At 40.7% G+C, this 19652-nt stretch overlaps 1 protein-coding gene across 1 annotated transcript; it reads left to right on the top strand.

Moving 5' to 3' along the window:
• Nucleotides 1–1574: 1574 nt before the first annotated feature.
• Nucleotides 1575–10471, top strand: LOC102789878 (CD209 antigen-like protein C). The gene is made up of 6 exons (XM_087829855.1): nucleotides 1575–1757; nucleotides 1931–2020; nucleotides 2253–2450; nucleotides 3430–3572; nucleotides 9537–9640; nucleotides 10144–10471. The coding sequence occupies exons 1-6, from the start codon at nucleotides 1688–1690 to the stop codon at nucleotides 10286–10288; spliced, it is 750 nt and encodes a 249-aa protein (XP_087685981.1). The 5' UTR covers nucleotides 1575–1687; the 3' UTR covers nucleotides 10289–10471.
• The last annotated feature ends 9181 nt before the right edge of the window (nucleotides 10472–19652 follow it).

Below are 19652 nucleotides of genomic sequence, written 5' to 3' on the forward strand. Positions count from 1 at the left end.
GAGGGAGAGTGAGAGCCATGGACAACAACAAGAGACAACATCGTCACATTAGAAAGGTACAGTAAAGAAAATGAGTGACACCACAAAAAGAAGCAAAATGTGGAACCATTTCAATTTTGTTGACAATACATAGGCAGAGTGTGGAGTCTGCTAGAAAAGGATATCATACAGAGCCGGCTCCATAAACAACCTGCACAGGCACCTGAGAACTCTCCAACCATCAGTGCAATGGGAAGATAAAACACAGTCAGTTGAGTGTGATATTAATGAAGGTGCTAGTGTGTCTACTACAACTGTTGCTGTTGCTGCATCTACAGCATCTTGCAGTATAACACCACAACCACCTAAACCAACCCAGAGCTCTATTAGACAGTTTTTGCAGAAGTCTGTGATGCCAGCAAAACAGAACCCAATTGATAAAGACCTGGCAAAAATGATTGCACTTGATTTCCAACTATTTTCAGTTGTGGATGATAAAGGATTCAGAATGTTTATTCATGCGCTGAATCCTATGTATGCAATTCCAGGCAGGAAAACACTGTCGCAAAAAATCATCCCAGGCCTAAATGAAAATATGTTTTGCATATTTTAATTTATATTTTATTTTGTTGTGGTTTGCCGTGTTTTGTTTTGTTTCACTTTAAATTTGTGTAAAAGGAAAACATTGAGAATTTAAATAGTTTTGTTTTTTGTATTTTATAATTTATTTTTTACATTAGTAAAATTAGTATTAGTATTACTAATACATTAGTATTAGTATTAGTAAGTGAATAAATAAAAGCATATAATAATAATAATAATAATAATAATAATAATAAAATTAATAACTTTAGTTATAAAGCGCTTTCAAACAAAGTGCTGTACAACTAAAGAGATAAATAAAATAAAAGCAATACATAGCAATACAGGTAAAAGACACAATACAAGTTAAAAACAATAAAAACAACAATAAAAATTTAAATGGTTATGTTTCACAGAATTTGTTTTAAAACAATGTAAAAAATTTACTTAAACCCTGTGAACCCAAATACGGCTGATGAGTAATAAAAATAAAACAAGATAACAAATTAAAACGAGCATATACCAAAACAGGAATGAGGTTAATCAACGACTGAAATGACAGCATGGTTTACAAGGCAGAGACAGAGCATGTCATAAATAGCATTCTACCAATACAAGTCACCACACATCAAAACCACACATTGGCCTGTATGTAAGGCATGCAAAACAACATTTTCTGGGCAAAACTGCCTCCTTCAATTAGTAAATTTTAATTTATTTAAATTTATTAACCTTGCCGGTGTAAGGCTTTCAAACAATCAAATCAAAAACAACCTTTAAGGTGAACACGTCTTAAACCCAACAGTGTTAAGTGCAGAAGATAGGGTAAATAGCTCGGTATTTCATATTTTATATATATATATATATGTGTGTGTGTGTGTGTTATATAAATGTTCCTCTCAAAACTCTTTTTTTCTTTTACAGATTGTTTTCTTTATCCTTTCACATGGCTATATAAATACACAGGCCAAGAACAGATCCAGTTTCAGTGGTAGCAGCTGCACAAACCAAATATTAAGTAGGTGATTTTCTCTGAGCGTAAAAAAAACCAGTGAGATGTTCACACTTAATATGTCCTGTGCTGCAGAGCTGAGCTCTCATAACCACATCCACCTCCTTTCATGCAATGGAAGAAATTTATGTCAATACTGAACATCTCAAATGGGTGAACCCAAGACATTCAACAAATCGCACAGGTAAGAAAGAAGTCGCACAAATTGGGGGGGGGGGATGCTAAAAAAAAAAAAGAAAATGCTAAAAAAAAAAAGAAAAAACATAATGGGTGTTTTAACATCTCTACTGTTTTACACTTTGTTGGGGTCCCTGATTTTTTATTTTATATATTTACTTATTTTTCCTGTCTTTTCAGGTCAAAGGAGTTTCTATTTGGTTATTATTTTGTGTCTGAGCCTGCTGAGTGTCTTCCTGTTGGCTGGACTTGTCACTTTTGGTTTCCTCCGTAAGTTGTGTTGGTTATTGATATCTGTTCTAATGATCACAAGCTTTTCTTTTTCTTTTTTGGATAGCCCATATTTTACCATATTTCTAATGAAATATCAGTAAACTCAATAATGTTTGAATAAAGGAAGACTCACAAAGTAAGCTAAATAAAACATTTTAGGATAAAATTAAACAGAAGAAGTCAGAAGCAAGAGTCTCAAAAACATGCATCCTACTTTTCTTTGTTTTAGATCATGATTCAAGGAAACTTCTGTCTGCTATGAATAGCCAATTTTCCTCAATGAATGAGGAGAGAGATCTTGTAAATGCAAATGTCTCTGCCATGAGTGACCAAATTTCTTCCATGACTGAGGAGAGAGACCTGCTGCAAGCTGACCTCACTGAAATGACCAAAGAGTTGGAGAGGCTGCAGAGTTTGTTCAACCAGAGTGAGTCCTTGTATGAGCTGTTGTGTGGCTCTTGTTTTAGTATTAGAGGTCGGTATTTTCCCTGGTTATGTATTTTCTCTGTTCGTAGCTTCTTTTTGTAATCATATTCATAGGTTATATTCTAGCTGAGTCTATGTGCTTTGGTTATTTAATATATTATCTTTATTTTATCTTTTCTGTCTCATAGTCATATCTCTATGTCTGTCCAGTTTCCCTGTTTAGTTGTGTCAGGTTTGTATGTCTTAGTCCTGGCCTCAGTGTTACTTCTTATTTTATTTACATAGTCTCTCATCCCATGTGCCTTATGTTTAGTTTTACTTCCCCATTATATTATGTTATGAAATGTATATCGTATTCCATTTGTCTTTCAGTATTTTCGCCTTGCAACTACTCCTCAGCCAAAACTGAACTGACCTAGTCTGCACAGGCATGCCATAATACTTCAAATATAACTTGGCACTCAGACATTTAGGTGATAAGTTACAGCGCTGATGTGTGTGTCTTTTTTGTTCCATGGTTATCCATAACCATGATTTTAATCACACTTTGGAGAATGAACCCAGATCGAGCTAACACCAGGATGATGGCAAAAATTTGGGGGGGTAATGATGCTCCTTAATGATGCTCTTTCAACTTCCTAAATCACACATTTCTGATAATATAACGACAGCAGTAGTGTTAGAGCATTTATCTAAATATTTATTTTGGCTTTGGCATTAGTTGATGTGATGGCTGGCTTTGGCAACAGGGCATCAAAGCAGTCAAGGCATAATTTGTGAGCCGCAGTCAAGCCAGTGACAATTTGACAATTTGATCTCACTGAACAAAATCAATGGAATATGATAATATGCTGAAAGAGAAGTCCAGAGGAATTAAAAGTCTTTTCTGCCAAAAGATCCCAGTTAATTAAATAGAGATCTGATGAGCATTACAGGTTATTTGCTGGTCTGGATTGTCTCTTGCTTGATGTTTCTTCCAGAGAAAACGTGTCCTACAGGATGGGAAATGTTCAGTGGTGTCTGTTATTTCCTCTCTGGAACCTCTGCTAACTGGGATGAAGCTAGACGGGACTGTAGAGACAAAGGAGCAGATCTGGTGTTGATAGAGAGCTCTAAAGAACAGGTACAGTGCATGTATATTGCAATTAATGTATTCATTCATTTTATGTGTTTCTGTTAACCTTTCAAAATTCATTCAACATATCTGAACATAAAACCCAGAAACATCTATTATTCAGTCTCACTGTGGAGAGCAATTCTGTATAGCACCAGGGTTATTGTTATGGGGGTTTTTTTTGGTTTTTTTTGTCTTCTTTTTGCCTGTCCCGTTTGGCTCTTTTGCCATCAGAATTATTGTCTAAAGGCGAAGAAAGATGCCCAACGGATTTTCTTTACCAAATTGACCATCCCAGCTTTGCCGTAATGGTCCATTTGATTCACCTTTTATTCTTTATTTTATTTTCACTTGCTGAATACGGGACAGACTTGACTAGGGGAAAGAAAAGGGAGAAAGAAAGAGGGAAAGAAAAACAGTTGAGAAGAGGGACGGGGGAGAAGGGCAAAAAACAAAAACCAACAGAATAAGCAAAAAAAAAAAAAAAAAAAAAAAATACATATATCGATCATCTGGATCACCTGTTGAGAAAGAAAAAAGAAAACAAGCAGAAGAAAACGAGAGTAATACAATAAACAACATCACAATGATATATGGGAATATGACAGTAAATACTAAATATTAAACATTATTGTGCAGCACGTAAGATCGACAGCACAGTGTGCATTGAGGTAGGAGCCAAAAAGGGTGTAGTTTGTGTGTGTGATCACCCGTGTGTACACCTGTGAGCATGGACGCGCTTGTTTTCTTAAAAGGTTCCTTCATGTAATGATCTGCTAGAGGGTGTGGGGGGCCACTGCCCCGTCCTCCAGGGCATGAAGCAGGCATGGAGGAGATCAAAACTCCAGACATCCAGAGGCCCCCAGAACACAAGAGACCAAGGAAGACCAACAGAGGGACAGCCGTGCCACTGTCCCAGAAAGAGCTGAGGAGAGTCCCAGATGAGGGGTCATTCAGCAGCCACGGAGCAGAAGCCAGGGGGGGTTGCAGCGACGTGCCCGTGAGCTCCGCCGGCAGCCAGCTGTGCCTGAGTGACCGAGCCCCAGGCCGAGAGGCCGGGGGCACCCCACCTCCGAAGTGGCCCAAGCGAGCCCCAGGCTCCAGGCCCCGATAAGCAGCCGCCAAGGAGTGAGCCGGTGTGTACCCGGACGCCCACCCCCGGACACAAAGAACCACCAACACACCGATGTCTGAGGGAGTCCGCCCCCGGCAGGGGAAGTGGTGGGGGGAGATAGGCCTCCAAACCTTGGAGGGCCTGAGCTGTCCTCAGAGAGGTGGCGTCTGATACCCAACCTGACATATGGACACAGACATACAGGCACACACAGATACAAACATCCATTCCCACCCTCATGCTCTCATATGCACTTACTCCACACTTAACCAACGTGGAGACAGACATAAAGAGACGCTGTACACACAATCACACTCCCCAAGCGTACTCTACGAACCGGGTCTAGGTACCCTTGCCCCTGGAGGGGGGAACTGCACCCAGACCCAGGTTGTGTTACCCTTTTTCCCTGCGGTGGGGAGAAGCAGACCGCCCCGACTCCGCAGCAGCAGGGAGGCCCCACATTCCGGACCCCAGTCGGACGGCCAACTCCTCCTCCTAGCCCCCCTGCTCCAGCAGACCGCAGAGAACAAGGGTGAGAGAAGACTCCTAACCTCCCTCCACCCGCTCATTGTAGTGTTGATGTATGTGTGTTCTAAGGTGCATTTAAAACCCAGGAGGGCATGGAGCTACCTGCCAGAGAGCAGCAGGTAAGCGCATAGTCCCTCCTGCTAGCCCTCAATGTCTACGTGTATTTAAAATTGAGAGGTGGGCAACGACGCCAGGGGTGAGGTGTACACCCTGATGGTAATTGGGATTCCGTGTAGCGTGCCCACCCCCAAGATCCTATATGTATGTGTAATGAGAGTGTGAGTAATGTGAATGTCTAAGTTGCGGGATAAAATTGAGGCAGAGGCAGCCAGAAGGGGACAGAGGGGGGGGGTTACCTCCTCTGCACCCTGGTGACACACCCCTACTCCAAGGCCCTGCATGTGTGGGTGGTTGTGGTGGAGCGGGAAGAGGGAGGCAGCTGGAGATGGGGAGGGAAGGAAGGGAGGGGCAAGTGACCCCTCCCTGGGGCCAGCTCCCCCGCTGACCCCAGTAGGCACCCCCATACTCCGCGACCCGCCAGGGAAGGGGGGCCCAGGCCCATCCGAACCGGGGCCCAGTGCAGCGGCGCCGCCCGGCCCCACAGAGCCCGGGGCAGTCCACCCAACCCCACCACAGAGAAAACTGCACCCACCCCATCATCCACTCATCTTCCAGACTACATAAGACAATAGACGCCCAGGCTGAGATCTTCCTCCACCTCTCCTGTATCTCCCCCCCTTGCAGAGAGAGTTCCTGAGAGAGGAAAGCTCCTGCAAGATGTGACAACCCCCCCCCCCCCCCCCCCCCCCCCCCCCCCACCAGTTGAAGAGCCCCCCAGGTGGCTCGGCGCACCGGCGGCACCCCGCGCCAGTGGTGGGCCCCCATATACCCACCGGCCCACAACCCCGGCAACACACCAACCAGGACCCAGGCCCCCGAGGCCCGGCCAGGGCCCCAGGCCAGAGCCGGAGCGCCCCCAGAACCTCACGCCCGTCCCGGACCCACCCAGGGGCAGCCAGGCTACCAGGTCAGTAACCCCCGTCCGTCAGCACAGACCCTCCCCTAGCCCCGCTGCACGTAGCCACGAGGAAACCGTCACCTAAGAGCCATCAGAGCCCCTAATTGGCCATGACCGCTACCCCGGGTTGAGCCCCCCAAGGAAGATGCTCCCGGGGAACCCCCCGACGCCCTAAGCCTGACCCTACCCCCACACCAATCACAACAGTGAAGGCGAGACCAAAATATGACCCCCCACCCCCACTAGGTGATGGAGCTGATCAGAGGAGCCCAGAGCGATTGATCTGATGTGGTGGCAGAGGCTGTATCAAGACTAATGTAATCTAATAGATAATTTCTATATTGGTTAGAATTAAGATTGTTTTTATTTTTCCAGTTCATGAGGACTGTTTTCTTGGCTATGCATAGGGCAGTGAAAACCATATGGGCTATATTCTTTTCTGAAGTGACATTATCTAAGCTGCCCAACAAACACACTAAGGGGGAAGTTGGAATGTTACATTTCAGACACTTTGATAAGTCTTCACATATCTCGCGCCAAAACTTCTGAACTGGTGGACAGAACCAAAGAGCATGGATATAATTGTCCGGTGAATTGGTTTGGCACTGTGAGCAGTTGTTGGTAGATGCAAAGCCCATCTTGAACATCCGATGACCTGTATAGTGCACTCTATGTAGTATTTTGTATTGAATTAATTGAAGACTGGGATTTTGGATTAGATGCAAGGTTTTTAAGCAAATCTGAGACCAGAAGTTTTGGTCTAAGTTAACTGATAAATCCGCTTCCCATTTTGCAATAGGAAGTGATATTGATTCATCTGTTTTAGAAAGCATTCTGTATATTTTGGATAGTAATTTGGGGGTTTTAAGAGTAAAAAATTGAACCACACTTGGTGGTGTTTGTAGTTCAACTTGATCCGGTTTAAATTTCTTTTTTATTATGGATTTAATTTGTTGATATTCTAAAAATCTTTTCTTGTTGATCCCATATTGTGTAAGTAGTCTGTCAAATGAAATAAATTCTGTTCCTTCTAGTATATGTTCTACATATTTGATTCCTTTACCATTCCAATCTGAAAAGTTTATCATATTATTGTTTTGTAATATGTCAGGGTTGTTCCAGATAGGTGTACGTTTGCATGAGATTAATGAAGACTCTGTCAACTTCAGAAACTCCCACCATGCTGTCAGAGAAGAGCTGATGTTGATGCTTTTGAAGCATTCATGTCGTTGAATGTTTGAGCTGATAAATGGTAGATCTGAAATCTCTAGATTATTGCAAAGTGCTTGTTCTACATCTAGCCAAGGTTCATCTAAAAGGGTATGTTTTAGCCATCCGGAGATAAACTGAAGCCTGTTGGCTAAGAAGTAGTGCTGAAAGTTAGGTAGTTCTAATCCTCCTTTATCCTTGGTCTTTTGTAGTGTTTTTAAGCTTATACGTGGGGGCTTATTTTTCCAAAGGAATTTGGACATATATGAATCTAGAGATCTGAACCAATCTTGCGGCGGTTTAGTTGGGATCATTGAGAATAAATAATTTATTTTTGGTAATACCATCATTTTTATAGCAGCAACCCTTCCCATGAGTGATATGGGTAGACATTTCCATCTAGCCAGATCACCTTCTACTTTCTTTAAAAGTGGGGTATGGTTTAATTTAGTTAGATCTGCAAGCTTGGGAGAAATATTAATACCTAAATATTTTATATTTCCCGATTGCAGTGGAGTAGAAGAGGAATTATGGAAGCAGCAATTAATAGGAAGGACTGTAGATTTTGACCAGTTAATTGAGTAATCTGATATTCTTGCAAAAGAGTTTATCAATTCAATCACCCCAGAGATATTGGTTTGTGAATTTTGGAGAAAGAGTAACACATCATCAGCATAAAGGCTGATTTTATGTTCCACGTTCTTGCATTTTATGCCCTTAATTGCTGAATTCTGTCTAATTGCTGCTGCTAGTGGTTCGATAAAAATTGCAAACAGTGAAGGGGAGAGTGGGCATCCCTGCCTGGTGCCCCTCAGGAGACATAAGCTGGAGGATGTCTGGTCATTTGTTCTGACACAAGCTGTTGGGGAATTATATAATATTTTTAACCAGTTGATGAAAGAAGATCCAAAACCAAATTTGTGTAAAGTTGCAAATAGAAATTTCCAGTTAACTCTGTCAAACGCTTTTTCTGCATCTAAGGAAAATATTGTAGTTTCAAGGTTTTTACTGTATGAGTAGTCTATCAAATTAAGTAATCTACGTGTATTTGTTGATGAGTGCCTACCTTTTATGAAACCAGTTTGGTCAGGATGAATTAAGAGGGGGGTTATTTTCTCTAGTCTCTTCGAGAGAGCTTTGCAGATTATTTTGAGGTCTACATTAATAAGGGATATTGGACGATAGCTTGAGGGATATATAGGGTCTTTGCCTGGTTTTAGCAGGAGATTAATGTTTGCAGAATTCATATTTGATGGAAGTCTGCCCTTTTCTTTGATTTCTAACAACGTTCTGTAAAAAACTGGTGCTAGAATCGTCCAGAATTCTTTGTAGAATTCTGCAGGAAAGCCGTCTGGACCTGGAGCCTTATTATTGGACATACTTATCAGGGCTTCCTGGAGTTCACCTGATGTCAGTGGCGAATCCAGTGCCATTGCTTGAGCTTCTAATAATTTTGGGAGAGTTATGTTGTCTAAAAATTGATCAATTTCCTTTTTAGATGGGTTTATTTGTGGTGAATACAACGTTTTATAGAAATCCCTGAAAATGTTGTTTATTTGTTTCGGTTCATATATTGTGTTCCCAGATGAATCTTGAACAGCACATATAGTTGTTTTTTCTTTATTTATTTTTAGCTGGTTTGCTAGAAATTGACCGGATTTATTACTATGTTCATAATTTTGTAAGCGTAGTCTTACAAAATTGTTATGGTTAACTAAAACTAAACAAAAAACTAAAAGTAATGTGATTTTTTTTTTATGTGACTAAAATTAAATAAAAACTAGAATAAAAGTTAGGTTAATTAATAGTCATTCTAAATTGCCCCAGCCTCCTGGGAACCCTGAGGAGTATAAGAGTAAGAGAATGGATGGATGGATTGATGGACAGAGAATGAAAAATAGGACTAACTGAAATATTTTTTGAACTTTGAAAACAAACTAAAATGAATTTTTTTAAAAAGAAAAATGTAAAGATTAGTTATTGGATAGTTTAGGATTAGTTAGTTTGGTTAAAAATTATTACAATTTAAATAAACAAAAGGAAATAAAAATAATTAGAAAAATGAATTCTGGTTAAAAAATGTTGTTTCTTTCATGTTTAACAGAACTTTCTCACTACAATCATCAAAGATAACACTTGGATTGGTTTGACTGACAGTGCAAAGGAAGGACAGTGGAAATGGGTAGATGGAACTCCACTGACTCTGGCGTAAGTCTTCGCTTTGTTTCAGTTTATTACATTTACTGGATTTCCAGCAGATATGTTTTTTTATGAACATATATGTATGCAAAATAATCTCATCAGTAAGCTTACATGTCAGGTGGTTGAGCCAAAATAAGGGCAAAAGGTTAAAGATGGATGCTACTGATTTTTTTTTTTTTTTGGGGGGGGGGGGGGGGGGGGGGGGCAGAAGAACTCAGCTACGACCTTTTAAACATTTCATGACAAATACATCGATCCATCCATTTTCTCCACCATTCAGCTTGCACACATGTCTTTGGACTGTGGGATGAAGTGACAGAGAACCCACACAGGCAGAGAAAATGCAAACGGCACACAGAAAGGACACAGTAGATTTGAATTCATGCAACGCTGTTGACAACTGCACCAGACAGTGGGGTCATTCTCATATTTTTTATAGGAAATTAAATCCCCACACTCAATTTCTTCATCTTACTGATATGTTCTTATATAAAACCTTCATTCTTTAGGAACTGGGCGACAAATGAACCCAATAATGGAGGCTCACCGAATAGTGAAGAAGATTGTGTGCATATAAGAGCTGAAGATCGGAGGACTTGGAATGATATTTCGTGTAGAGCTTCTATGAAATGGATCTGCAAAAAACTACCATAACACCACTGTACAGTTTCTTAGAGAGCATATATTTCTACATGTTTTGACATTTTAACTGTGATTCTTGTTCTAGTCTACATTTCCATTTTAATGTTGTACTCTGTTCTGACTGCGTACATTTACTGTACTGTGTTTTTTAATGTAACCTTTCATTGTTACGCTGATGACCTGCAGCTTTATGTTCCTTTGACCATTGGAAATTGTGCTGAAGTCTCTAAACTAGAATCTTGTCTATCTGCAATTAAGGGCTGATTATCTGATAATTTCTTGCTCCTAAATACTGATAAGACAGAGTTGATGGTCATTGGGCCACAAAAATTTCAGCACTTGTCCCAAAATTTCATCTTGAAAATTGATGACAGGTGTCAGAAATTGCAGGGACAAGGTAAAAAACTTGGGCGTGTGGTTTGACATGGTGCTCTCCTTCGAGTCTCATGTAAAAGAGATAACAAAGACCGCCTTTTATCATTTGAGGAAGATAGCCAGAATCAGATACGTTTTTCAAGCGACACTGCAGGGGTTCCTATCCATGCATTTGTGTCTTCATGTATTGATTATTGTAACGCTTTTCTTTCTGGGCTACCAAAGAAAAGTTTCAGAGATCCACAGATGGTGCAAAATGCAGCTGCTCGCATTTTATCAAGAATTGGGAAATTTGAGCACATTACCCCTAGACTGAGATCTCTTCATTGGCTACTTTGTCAGGTTCAATCAGATTTTAAGGTCCTGCTGCTCACCTACAAGGCTTTAAACGGATTGGCACCTCTGCGACCTTTTACACCTTTAAGTTCCATCCAGTGCTCCACGATCTCAGGACTCTGGCCTTCTAAAGGTTCCTAGAGCCAGAAAAAAGACAATTTTTTAGGTTTTTTTTTTAGTTTTTAAAACTAAGTTGAAGACACATTTGTTCACCCTATCCTACATGTTTTAATTCTATGGCTTTTAGTTTTTTACATTTTTACTGTTTTTAACTTGTATTGTTTTTTTTACTTGTATTGCTATGTATCTTTTTTAGTTTCAAATAGATGTACAGCACTTTGTTTGAAAGCGCTTTAGATAAAGTTATTATTATTATTATTATTATTATTATTATTATTATTATTATTAGGTGCAAATTTATATTCTTGGCAAAAATAACCAGTGGTTGTATGTTATTTTGTCAGCAGAATGTATTTAATTCAGAGAATCAAGCACAATGCCTCATTAAGAAACATACAAAAATTTTATTTTTTAAGTACTGGTAAAAAGCAAACAAAAAATTTTAAAAAAGAAGAAGAAAAAGAGGGTGGCCCACTTTTGTCTCATTGTAGCATTACAGAAGCTTCAGTTTACTCCATGGTGTCTGTTAACAGGGCAAACATTTCAAAACACCAGCACAGAGACTTCTCTGTAGAAAGTCATGAAGAGTATGACAGAATAAACTTTAAAATAATTTTTGATAAACTTCTGCTTTACTTTAAAACTAAAAGTCTTGGTTGGTTTATTATATAAGAACATCTAGTACCTCTTAAGTATGGCATTCATATGGCATATGGCCACTATTCTGAGCGCACGTAAAAACAATTTGAGCGCACGTAAAAAAAAACTTTGCGGGTGCAAGTGTTGCATTTTGAGGAGAAATTTATTTTGAGTGAACAAAATTAATTGCTGCATGCAAAAAAATGTATTTCAGTGTTTGCTATTATCCACACACACACACACACACACACACACACACAATAGCAGCCGCAATGTGTTGCTCGCGCTCTCAACATTTCTGCCCGTGCGCGCTCAACTCTTTTTCTACATGGTTATATTTGTGCCACAAAACCAGCCAATCACAGACTTGGATGCAAAAATACCTGATTGGCTGTTCTGGTCTCCAATCAGCTTGAAATGACGAAATGCAATATCCCAGAATCCATTTCATCCAAAACTCAAACGAGGCAGTGGCGGAGGAACACAGAGTGGCGGAGTTTGAAATATTACTCTTTCTGGGTCACAAAATAAACTTCTAAGATATTTTCATGCGAGAATGGTGCTGTGTGAACTTCAAATATCTGCTCGATTCATCAAGACATCACATATTTCCATAACTGCTCTAACGTTTTCGGAGATGCCTGTTACCCACCAGCTGACCGGGCGGTCACTCGGGGTAAACATAATATATAAGGCTGAACTGACAAAAAATCACAGACTACACCACCAGGTATTATAAAAAAAAACCCATAAAGTCTTTGAATGAAAACAGACGCTGTTGTAACAGTGATGTACAGTCTTGTTGGTATATGTATGATTTCTATACATTTACGTCAGATAAAAACTTTGGTTGTAAGCTTCAGATAATTATTTAATAACAGCCAGACATTTCAAATGAGAATAAGAAAGTATTTCTTTGTGCCCCCTTCTCCCTGTTAATGCCCTACCTGCCCCCCTGGCAAAACTTTCCTAGACCCGCCCCTGCACAGTTACCAGCTGTTAGCTACGTAGAAAAGGATCCTGGTGTTATTTGTCTCTCAGAAACAGTTCATAACTTCCCTTCAACTCATTCATGTCACCTAAAAGGTAAACCTGTTTCTCCATCACCTGTTCAGCTCTGATGATTCAGTAAGGACATCTCCTGGTCTCTCTACTAACTAACCTTATGAATAAAATAAAGTTCACTATCAGTAACATCATAGCACCCACCCAGCTGTATAGAAACTCCGTCATGCTAGCTAGCACGCAGTACGAGTTATTGTAACTGACTGTAAAAAGTCAGCACAACGAAAATAAACTCCACCTAAACTTGGTTTATATCTGACCCAGATAGACTGCAGGTCATAACTTCTTACCTGAAGTTCAGGTCACCTGACACTCGGACCGGCGGCCGCCTCGGGTCTCTCCTCCTCACCCAAACAACTGAGTTATTTTTATACATCTGCCAGCATCTGGCCAATCCACCACCTTTTATTGTTTATACCGTTACAAAAAATAAAAAATTATTGGCCCATAAAAATGAAAAATCATTTGCCCGGTGGGCTGATGGCCAGTCCAGCTATTGTCGTGCCATGAGTTAACCCTTCACGTGCCGACTGTGGCATGTGTGCCTAGGATTGCCGACCCCTGGTCTAGATGCTGGTGGTAGTGAAGACAAAGACTGAGGTTTGGAAGTTCTGACTAAGTTGTCTGTGAGGTGAAGATGGGGAAGAAGTGGGCTGCATGAATGAGATTCTGAAAGAAAGAATGATGGAGAGCGCAAATTTAAACTATGCAAATTGGCGGCTGATTAATTCAAAAAAGGCAGGCAAGAAGGTGGTTGGGCTAGAAAAATTATGACATTAATGAGATTGCAAATGTTGAAACAAGGTTGTGATGTGGAGAATAGAAACACCCAGAAAAGCCGGAAGATGACATTTACAGCTCTTTCTTATTGAACTTAGGCATATGCTTCATTTAAACCCCTGAAAGTGGCAGTGTCTCTCCCAGAGCTCCAGTTTGGTGACATCTATGTGTATCTTGTAGAGAACTACTGCCAGAATAGAAGATTTCAAAGTATGGACAGCTACATGTATTTTCTATCTGGATTTGTAAATAATGCTGTCATGTCAGAGATGGAGAACGAGAAACTGTTCACCATTAAAGCAAAGGCAAGCACTACATAACGTCACGTCGAGGGTTTTTTTTGTTTTTTTTCCAGTGTCAGGTAAATCATTTCTATAGTGTAAATTAGCATCGATTTGGCCTGAAGTCAGGGTTAGCAGAAATGTTAACATGTTGGTGCTATACTATATGCCCTTTTGGCAGCTGTAAATAAATGTAAATTACACTGGAGGAGAAAGGACTGCAGTACTGTTTTTTGCATGTCCCAGGAGCTGTGACATCAAATGAAAACTATGAATTGCCATCCCTACTCATTAGGGGTGCAACGATACACAAAATTCACAGTTCGGTTCAGTTCGATACTTTGGTACTTTGGTGTCACGGTTCGATATTTTTTCGATACAAAACAATGTTTATGCATTTTAATTTGTCATTTATTAAAATTATAAATATATATTTTAACTCAAAAGTACAGTTTTTAAATGTAATGTTGCTGAAACAACAAAGCAATAAAATAATAAATCTATCTGATCGAGAAATCACTCATCTTTGGAAAAGAGAGTTTATTACAGAGAAATGGCTCTTTCCAAAATAAAAGCTATACTATACGGTTCTTCTGGGGTATATTCTCAGCAGCATATTAAACATATCAGGTCCCCATAAGGAGAATCATGTGCTAACGGCTGTCTAAATGACTCGGGTAAAGTTTGTAGCATGCGTGCTTGTTGTTTTTGTCTGTTTCCACTTGTCTTTGCACTAGTATGATGTCGGCGTAAATGTGTAGTCATATTCGTTGTGTTCCCACTAGTGCTGTCAGCGTTAATCTCGTTAAAATGACATTAACGCCATAACACGGCAAATCTCTGTTAACAAGTTACCGCGGATTGCCCCGCGCATGGGGCTGGACGGCGTCAACACGTTAACAAGCTAACTGCGCTAACGCACTAGTTCCCACCAATTGAGCATTGCGTGGCACATCTGACATACTGTTTTACTTTTGTCCATGACGCGCTTACCATCAGGGTCATGCTTCACATGAAAACCAAGATAGTTCCAAACGCCAGATCTGAATGAGGGTGGGGGAGGCATTTGCCATGTTGCTTAGCTTAGCTTCTGTCTTGCTAGCTTGCACTGCGCTCAGTGGAGCTGCAGTCGACAGTGCAGCCTAGGCGGAGTAGTCGAACGCAGATCCACTGAGCGCTCAACACAGACAGCATGGTTAGAAGAAAAGTTGATAAAATAAATAAAAGATTTTGTATTGTTCGATACCTATGCGTACCGAACCGAAAACACTGTATCGAACGGTTCAATATTGATACGAGTATTGTTGCACCCCTACTACTCATAATGCAGCTTTCAAAAAAGTTAGGGCATTTCTCCTGACATAACTAAGAATCACCTGTGCAATAGATGCTAAAACAAAAGAAAGCCTTTTTCACATGTCAAAACATAAACTCAGTCTGTGACCAAAGAATTAAAACCCTTTCACCACCACTTTAAGACACCAAATGGCTTTATATGTTTATCAAAACATTACTGACTGGTAAGAATACTGCAAAAAATGTAGAGAAAAAAAACTGTAAGGCACAATAATGAAATGTGAAGGATTTATTTTTAATTTTACAGAATATGATTTCTGAAACAAAGAAAAGAGAAATGATACATAATAAAATATGATTCCAAAAAATGGACAGACTATAGTGAAGTCATACTACATACGCTTGTGTGTAATTATAGCATGCACGACTTGCACCTGTGATACAAGACCAAAAGCATGTCAAAATAAAATAAAGGATCACCATGACATATCTTTGTGGTAGTTGTGGTAGGAACCCCCTTGAAGAATAGCTGTGCTGAGGGAAATTTTGGAGCACTGACAAAGAAAAAAGGAAGTAACTCCCAAAAAAACTCTGTAAAGCTTTATTTCCTTGTACATGTATATTCACAATAAAGGGCTATTCTATGCTATTCTATTCGGGGCATTAATAACTTAAAATCTTTTTATTGTTATTTTAGTTGTTCTGTTATCACTAAAAGTTGTAAAATGTTGTATCACTAAAATATCATTCTCAGTCACTTGTTATTTATTATGTGTTTACAGCGCCCTCTGTGGTTGCTCCAAGTAATGCGCTTTAGAAACGGCTTTATTTTGAAACAACTTTATTGAACAGGAAGTCGGCGCAAGAAAGGCAAAAAGAAGGGAAACATATCGGCACACAGTTTATGGTGTCCTGTTGGAAAAAAAATACTGTTCACATCTTCGGTTTATGGTTGTATTGCCGGTATGTACTTAAAGTCTAAATTGCAACTTTGTTTTTTGTACAATATGTTCCCCGCTAATGCAGTATTTGGCTGTAAAGCTAGTCCTTTTGTTAAGCTAGCTACCCGCGATTTTGGAGGTCGTCTGGGATAGCATCAGTAGTAGTTTAAAAAGTTTACATAATTAGACATATGCTATGTAGTAGCATTGTAGTATATAAATGTATATTATGCTGCACATATGTATGTCATGACTGTATTTTTTGTCTTGTTTTTAGTTTTACCCTTTTGAATATCAGTAAACCTGTTGACAACGCTCATCGGTCTTCAGAGTGGTGATATAAGAAAGGTGTTAACGCCCCTGCATCAGACATGCACCCATAACGGCACAGTAAAACGGCGGCATCCGCATGAACAAAGATAACGCAGTCATCGCACGCTAGAGTGAAGCTGACCACTACTACGCCTCGGAGCAACACGGCATACAGCAGTGAGCCAGCAGTCGTCTAGTCAACTCCAACATGTCCAGCAAGGCGTCATCCCTCAAGACCCGGTCCGAAGCTTCGTGTGCCTCCTCTACAGGTTCTGCAGCTGCCAAAGCCAGAGCAAAAGCTGAGGCAGCCAAAGCACGTCTCAGCTTCGCAGCTAAGGAAATGGATTTGAAGGTAGAAAAAGCACAAATAGAAGTAGCAAAAGCTAAAGTTGAGGCATCCATCGAATATTTACAGCATGAAAAAGATGTAGCCTCAGCCATTGCTGAAGCAGAGTCATTAGAAGCAGCTGCTGCCGCACAGACAGAAACACGCAGCAACATCTGTCCCTCAGTAACAGCAGAACGAACTAAACAATATGTCATTGGCCAATCTGCATTTGTGAGAAAAGAAAATGATGCTGCTCTTCAACAATCAAAAAATGAAAATGTAACGCAAAGTAAACTAGAGATCACCTGTGATCAGCCACCAAGCCCTAAAAAAGAAAATGACCCACAAAAAATTCCAATTGGTCTACCAGATGATCCTGACTGTTGCCAAAAAACTCCAGTCATCTCCCCTTCTCCTCATGCTAATAAAAATTACAGTACCAATTGGTCAAATCAGGTGTCAGCATCTAGCTTTCATGATGCTAGGCCTTTATACAAAGAGCCTAGAGAATCAAATGTGAGTGACTTCATCAGATACTTTGCTCGTCGTGAAATAGTGGCAACAGGGCTGCTCCAGTTTAATGACAAGCCCCAAAACTTCAGAGCTTGGAAACGCTCATTTGAAAATGCTATAAGTGGGTTAGATCTAACGGCAAGTGAAGAAATGGACTTGATGTTAAAATGGCTTGGCAAGGAATCGGCTGAACATGCAGAACAACTCAGAGCCATACACATCAACAACCCAGTCAATGGCCTCAATCCATCTCATCCAAAGACTTTGCAAAACTGAGAAAATTTAGTGACCTGCTCATGGAAGTGCAGTGTGCTAAAGCTGAAGGAGACCTCCCTGGTCTTGCATTCCTAGATACAGCAAGAGCAGTAAATCCAATCATTCAAAAACTTCCCTTCTACCTGCAAGAAAGGTGGATTACGGTAGGAGCCAACTACAAACGCACAAAATGTGTCTCCTTCCTACCTTTTAGTGTTCTAGTAGACTTTGTTGCACAAGAAGCTGATGCTAGAAACGACCCCAGCTTTAACCTCACACCATCACCTGATGCACCCAGACCAGACAAACTATCTTGGAGGGCAAACAGACAAAAAGAGATTTCTGTGCACAAAACTGATGTCATCTCTCGCACTAGTTCAGACACACAGAGGTCCTCAAACAAAACTGTAGATGGTGAAAAGCTTTGTCCAATTCACAAGAAAGCCCATCCTCTCTCAGTGTGCAGAGCATTTTGCATAAAAACACTGTTAGATAGGAAAACGTTCTTAAAAGAAAACAACTTTTGCTTCAGATGCTGTGCCTCATCTTCACACATAGCAAAGAACTGTAAAGCCAAGGTACAGTGTTCCGAATGCAACGATGAGAAGCACTGCACGGCTCTCCACCCAGGACCAGCTCCCTGGCTAAAAGAAACTGAACCAGCAGCAGAGCATGGCGGGGAGCCTGACACCATTGAATCAAAGGAGATCACTTCTAAATGCACTCAGGTTTGTTGTGTGAATGAAGGAGGCTTTTCATGTTCTAAAATCTGTCTCGTTAATGTCTACCCAGCAGGCCACCCAAATCAAGCAGTAAGGCTTTATGCCATCCATGATGAACAAAGTAACAGATCACTAGTACGTCCGGAGTTCTTCGAGTTGTTTAATGACTGCGGCCCTAGTTCCCCTTACTCGCTTAAGACATGTGCAGGTACCAAAGAGACAATGGGTAGAAGAGCTACAGGTTATGTAGTGGCAGCTTTAGATGATTCAGTCCACATCCCACTGCCTAGCCTAATTGAGTGCAAAAATATCCCAAATGACAGAGACGAGATCCCCACACCCAGTGCAGCTAGACACCACAGCCATCTAAAGTCAGTGGCTCACCTCATTCCTGCCTTGGACTCTAACGCCCCCATACTAATGCTTCTTGGACGGGATGTCATTAGAGCTCACAAAGTCCGCAAACAGATAAGTGGCCCTAACAACGCACCCTATGCTCAAAAATTGGACCTAGGATGGGTCATAGTAGGAAACGTGTGTTTAGGTGATATCCACAAAACTCCTACAGTAAGGACTCTGTTCACAAATGCAACCGAAAGGGGACGTCCCACAGTGTTCGTGCCATGTCCTAATGTTTTCAACATAAAAGAGAAACATTGTGGGATACAAGTTCCACTCAACTTCAGCCCCCAGCTGGCAGACAGTGCTTGTGAACCTGATCATTTAGGATGTAATGTGTTCAAACAAACCAGAAACGACAACTACATCTCACCTTCCATCCAGGACAATGCCTTCTTAAAAATAATGGAGGAAGGACTAACAAAAGACACAGATAACAGTTGGACAGCTCCTTTACCATTTAAAAATGCACACCGAAAGCTCCCTAACAACAGACCACAGGCCCTGAATCGCCTAATGTCTCTTCTTCGAACCTTTGAAAAGAAGAAAGAGATGAAGGAACATTTCATCACTTTCATGGACAAAATATTCCAAAACAAACATGCAGAGATCGCCCCTCCACTAAAAGAGGATGAGGAATGTTGGTATCTGCCACTATTCGGTGTCTACCATCCCCGTAAACCCATGCAGATCAGGGTCGTCTTCGACAGCAGTGCCAAGTATGAAGGCGTATCCCTGAATGACGTTCTGTTAACAGGACCAGATTTTAACAACTCATTGCTTGGGGTCCTAATACGCTTCAGAAAAGAAGCCGTTGCCTTCACAGCAGACATCGAACAGATGTTTTACTGTTTCAACGTGCGAGAGCAAGACAGGAACTACTTACGCTTCTTGTGGTTCCGCGACAATGACATTTCCAAAGAAATTGTGGAGTATAGAATGACGGTCCACGTCTTTGGGAACAGCCCATCGCCAGCAGTGGCCATATATGGCCTGCACCAATCTGTCCAACGC

Source organism: Neolamprologus brichardi, chromosome 16 (genome assembly GCF_056152115.1).
Source record: "Neolamprologus brichardi isolate AB-2024 chromosome 16, ASM5615211v1, whole genome shotgun sequence".
NCBI classification, from domain to species: domain Eukaryota; kingdom Metazoa; phylum Chordata; class Actinopteri; order Cichliformes; family Cichlidae; genus Neolamprologus; species Neolamprologus brichardi.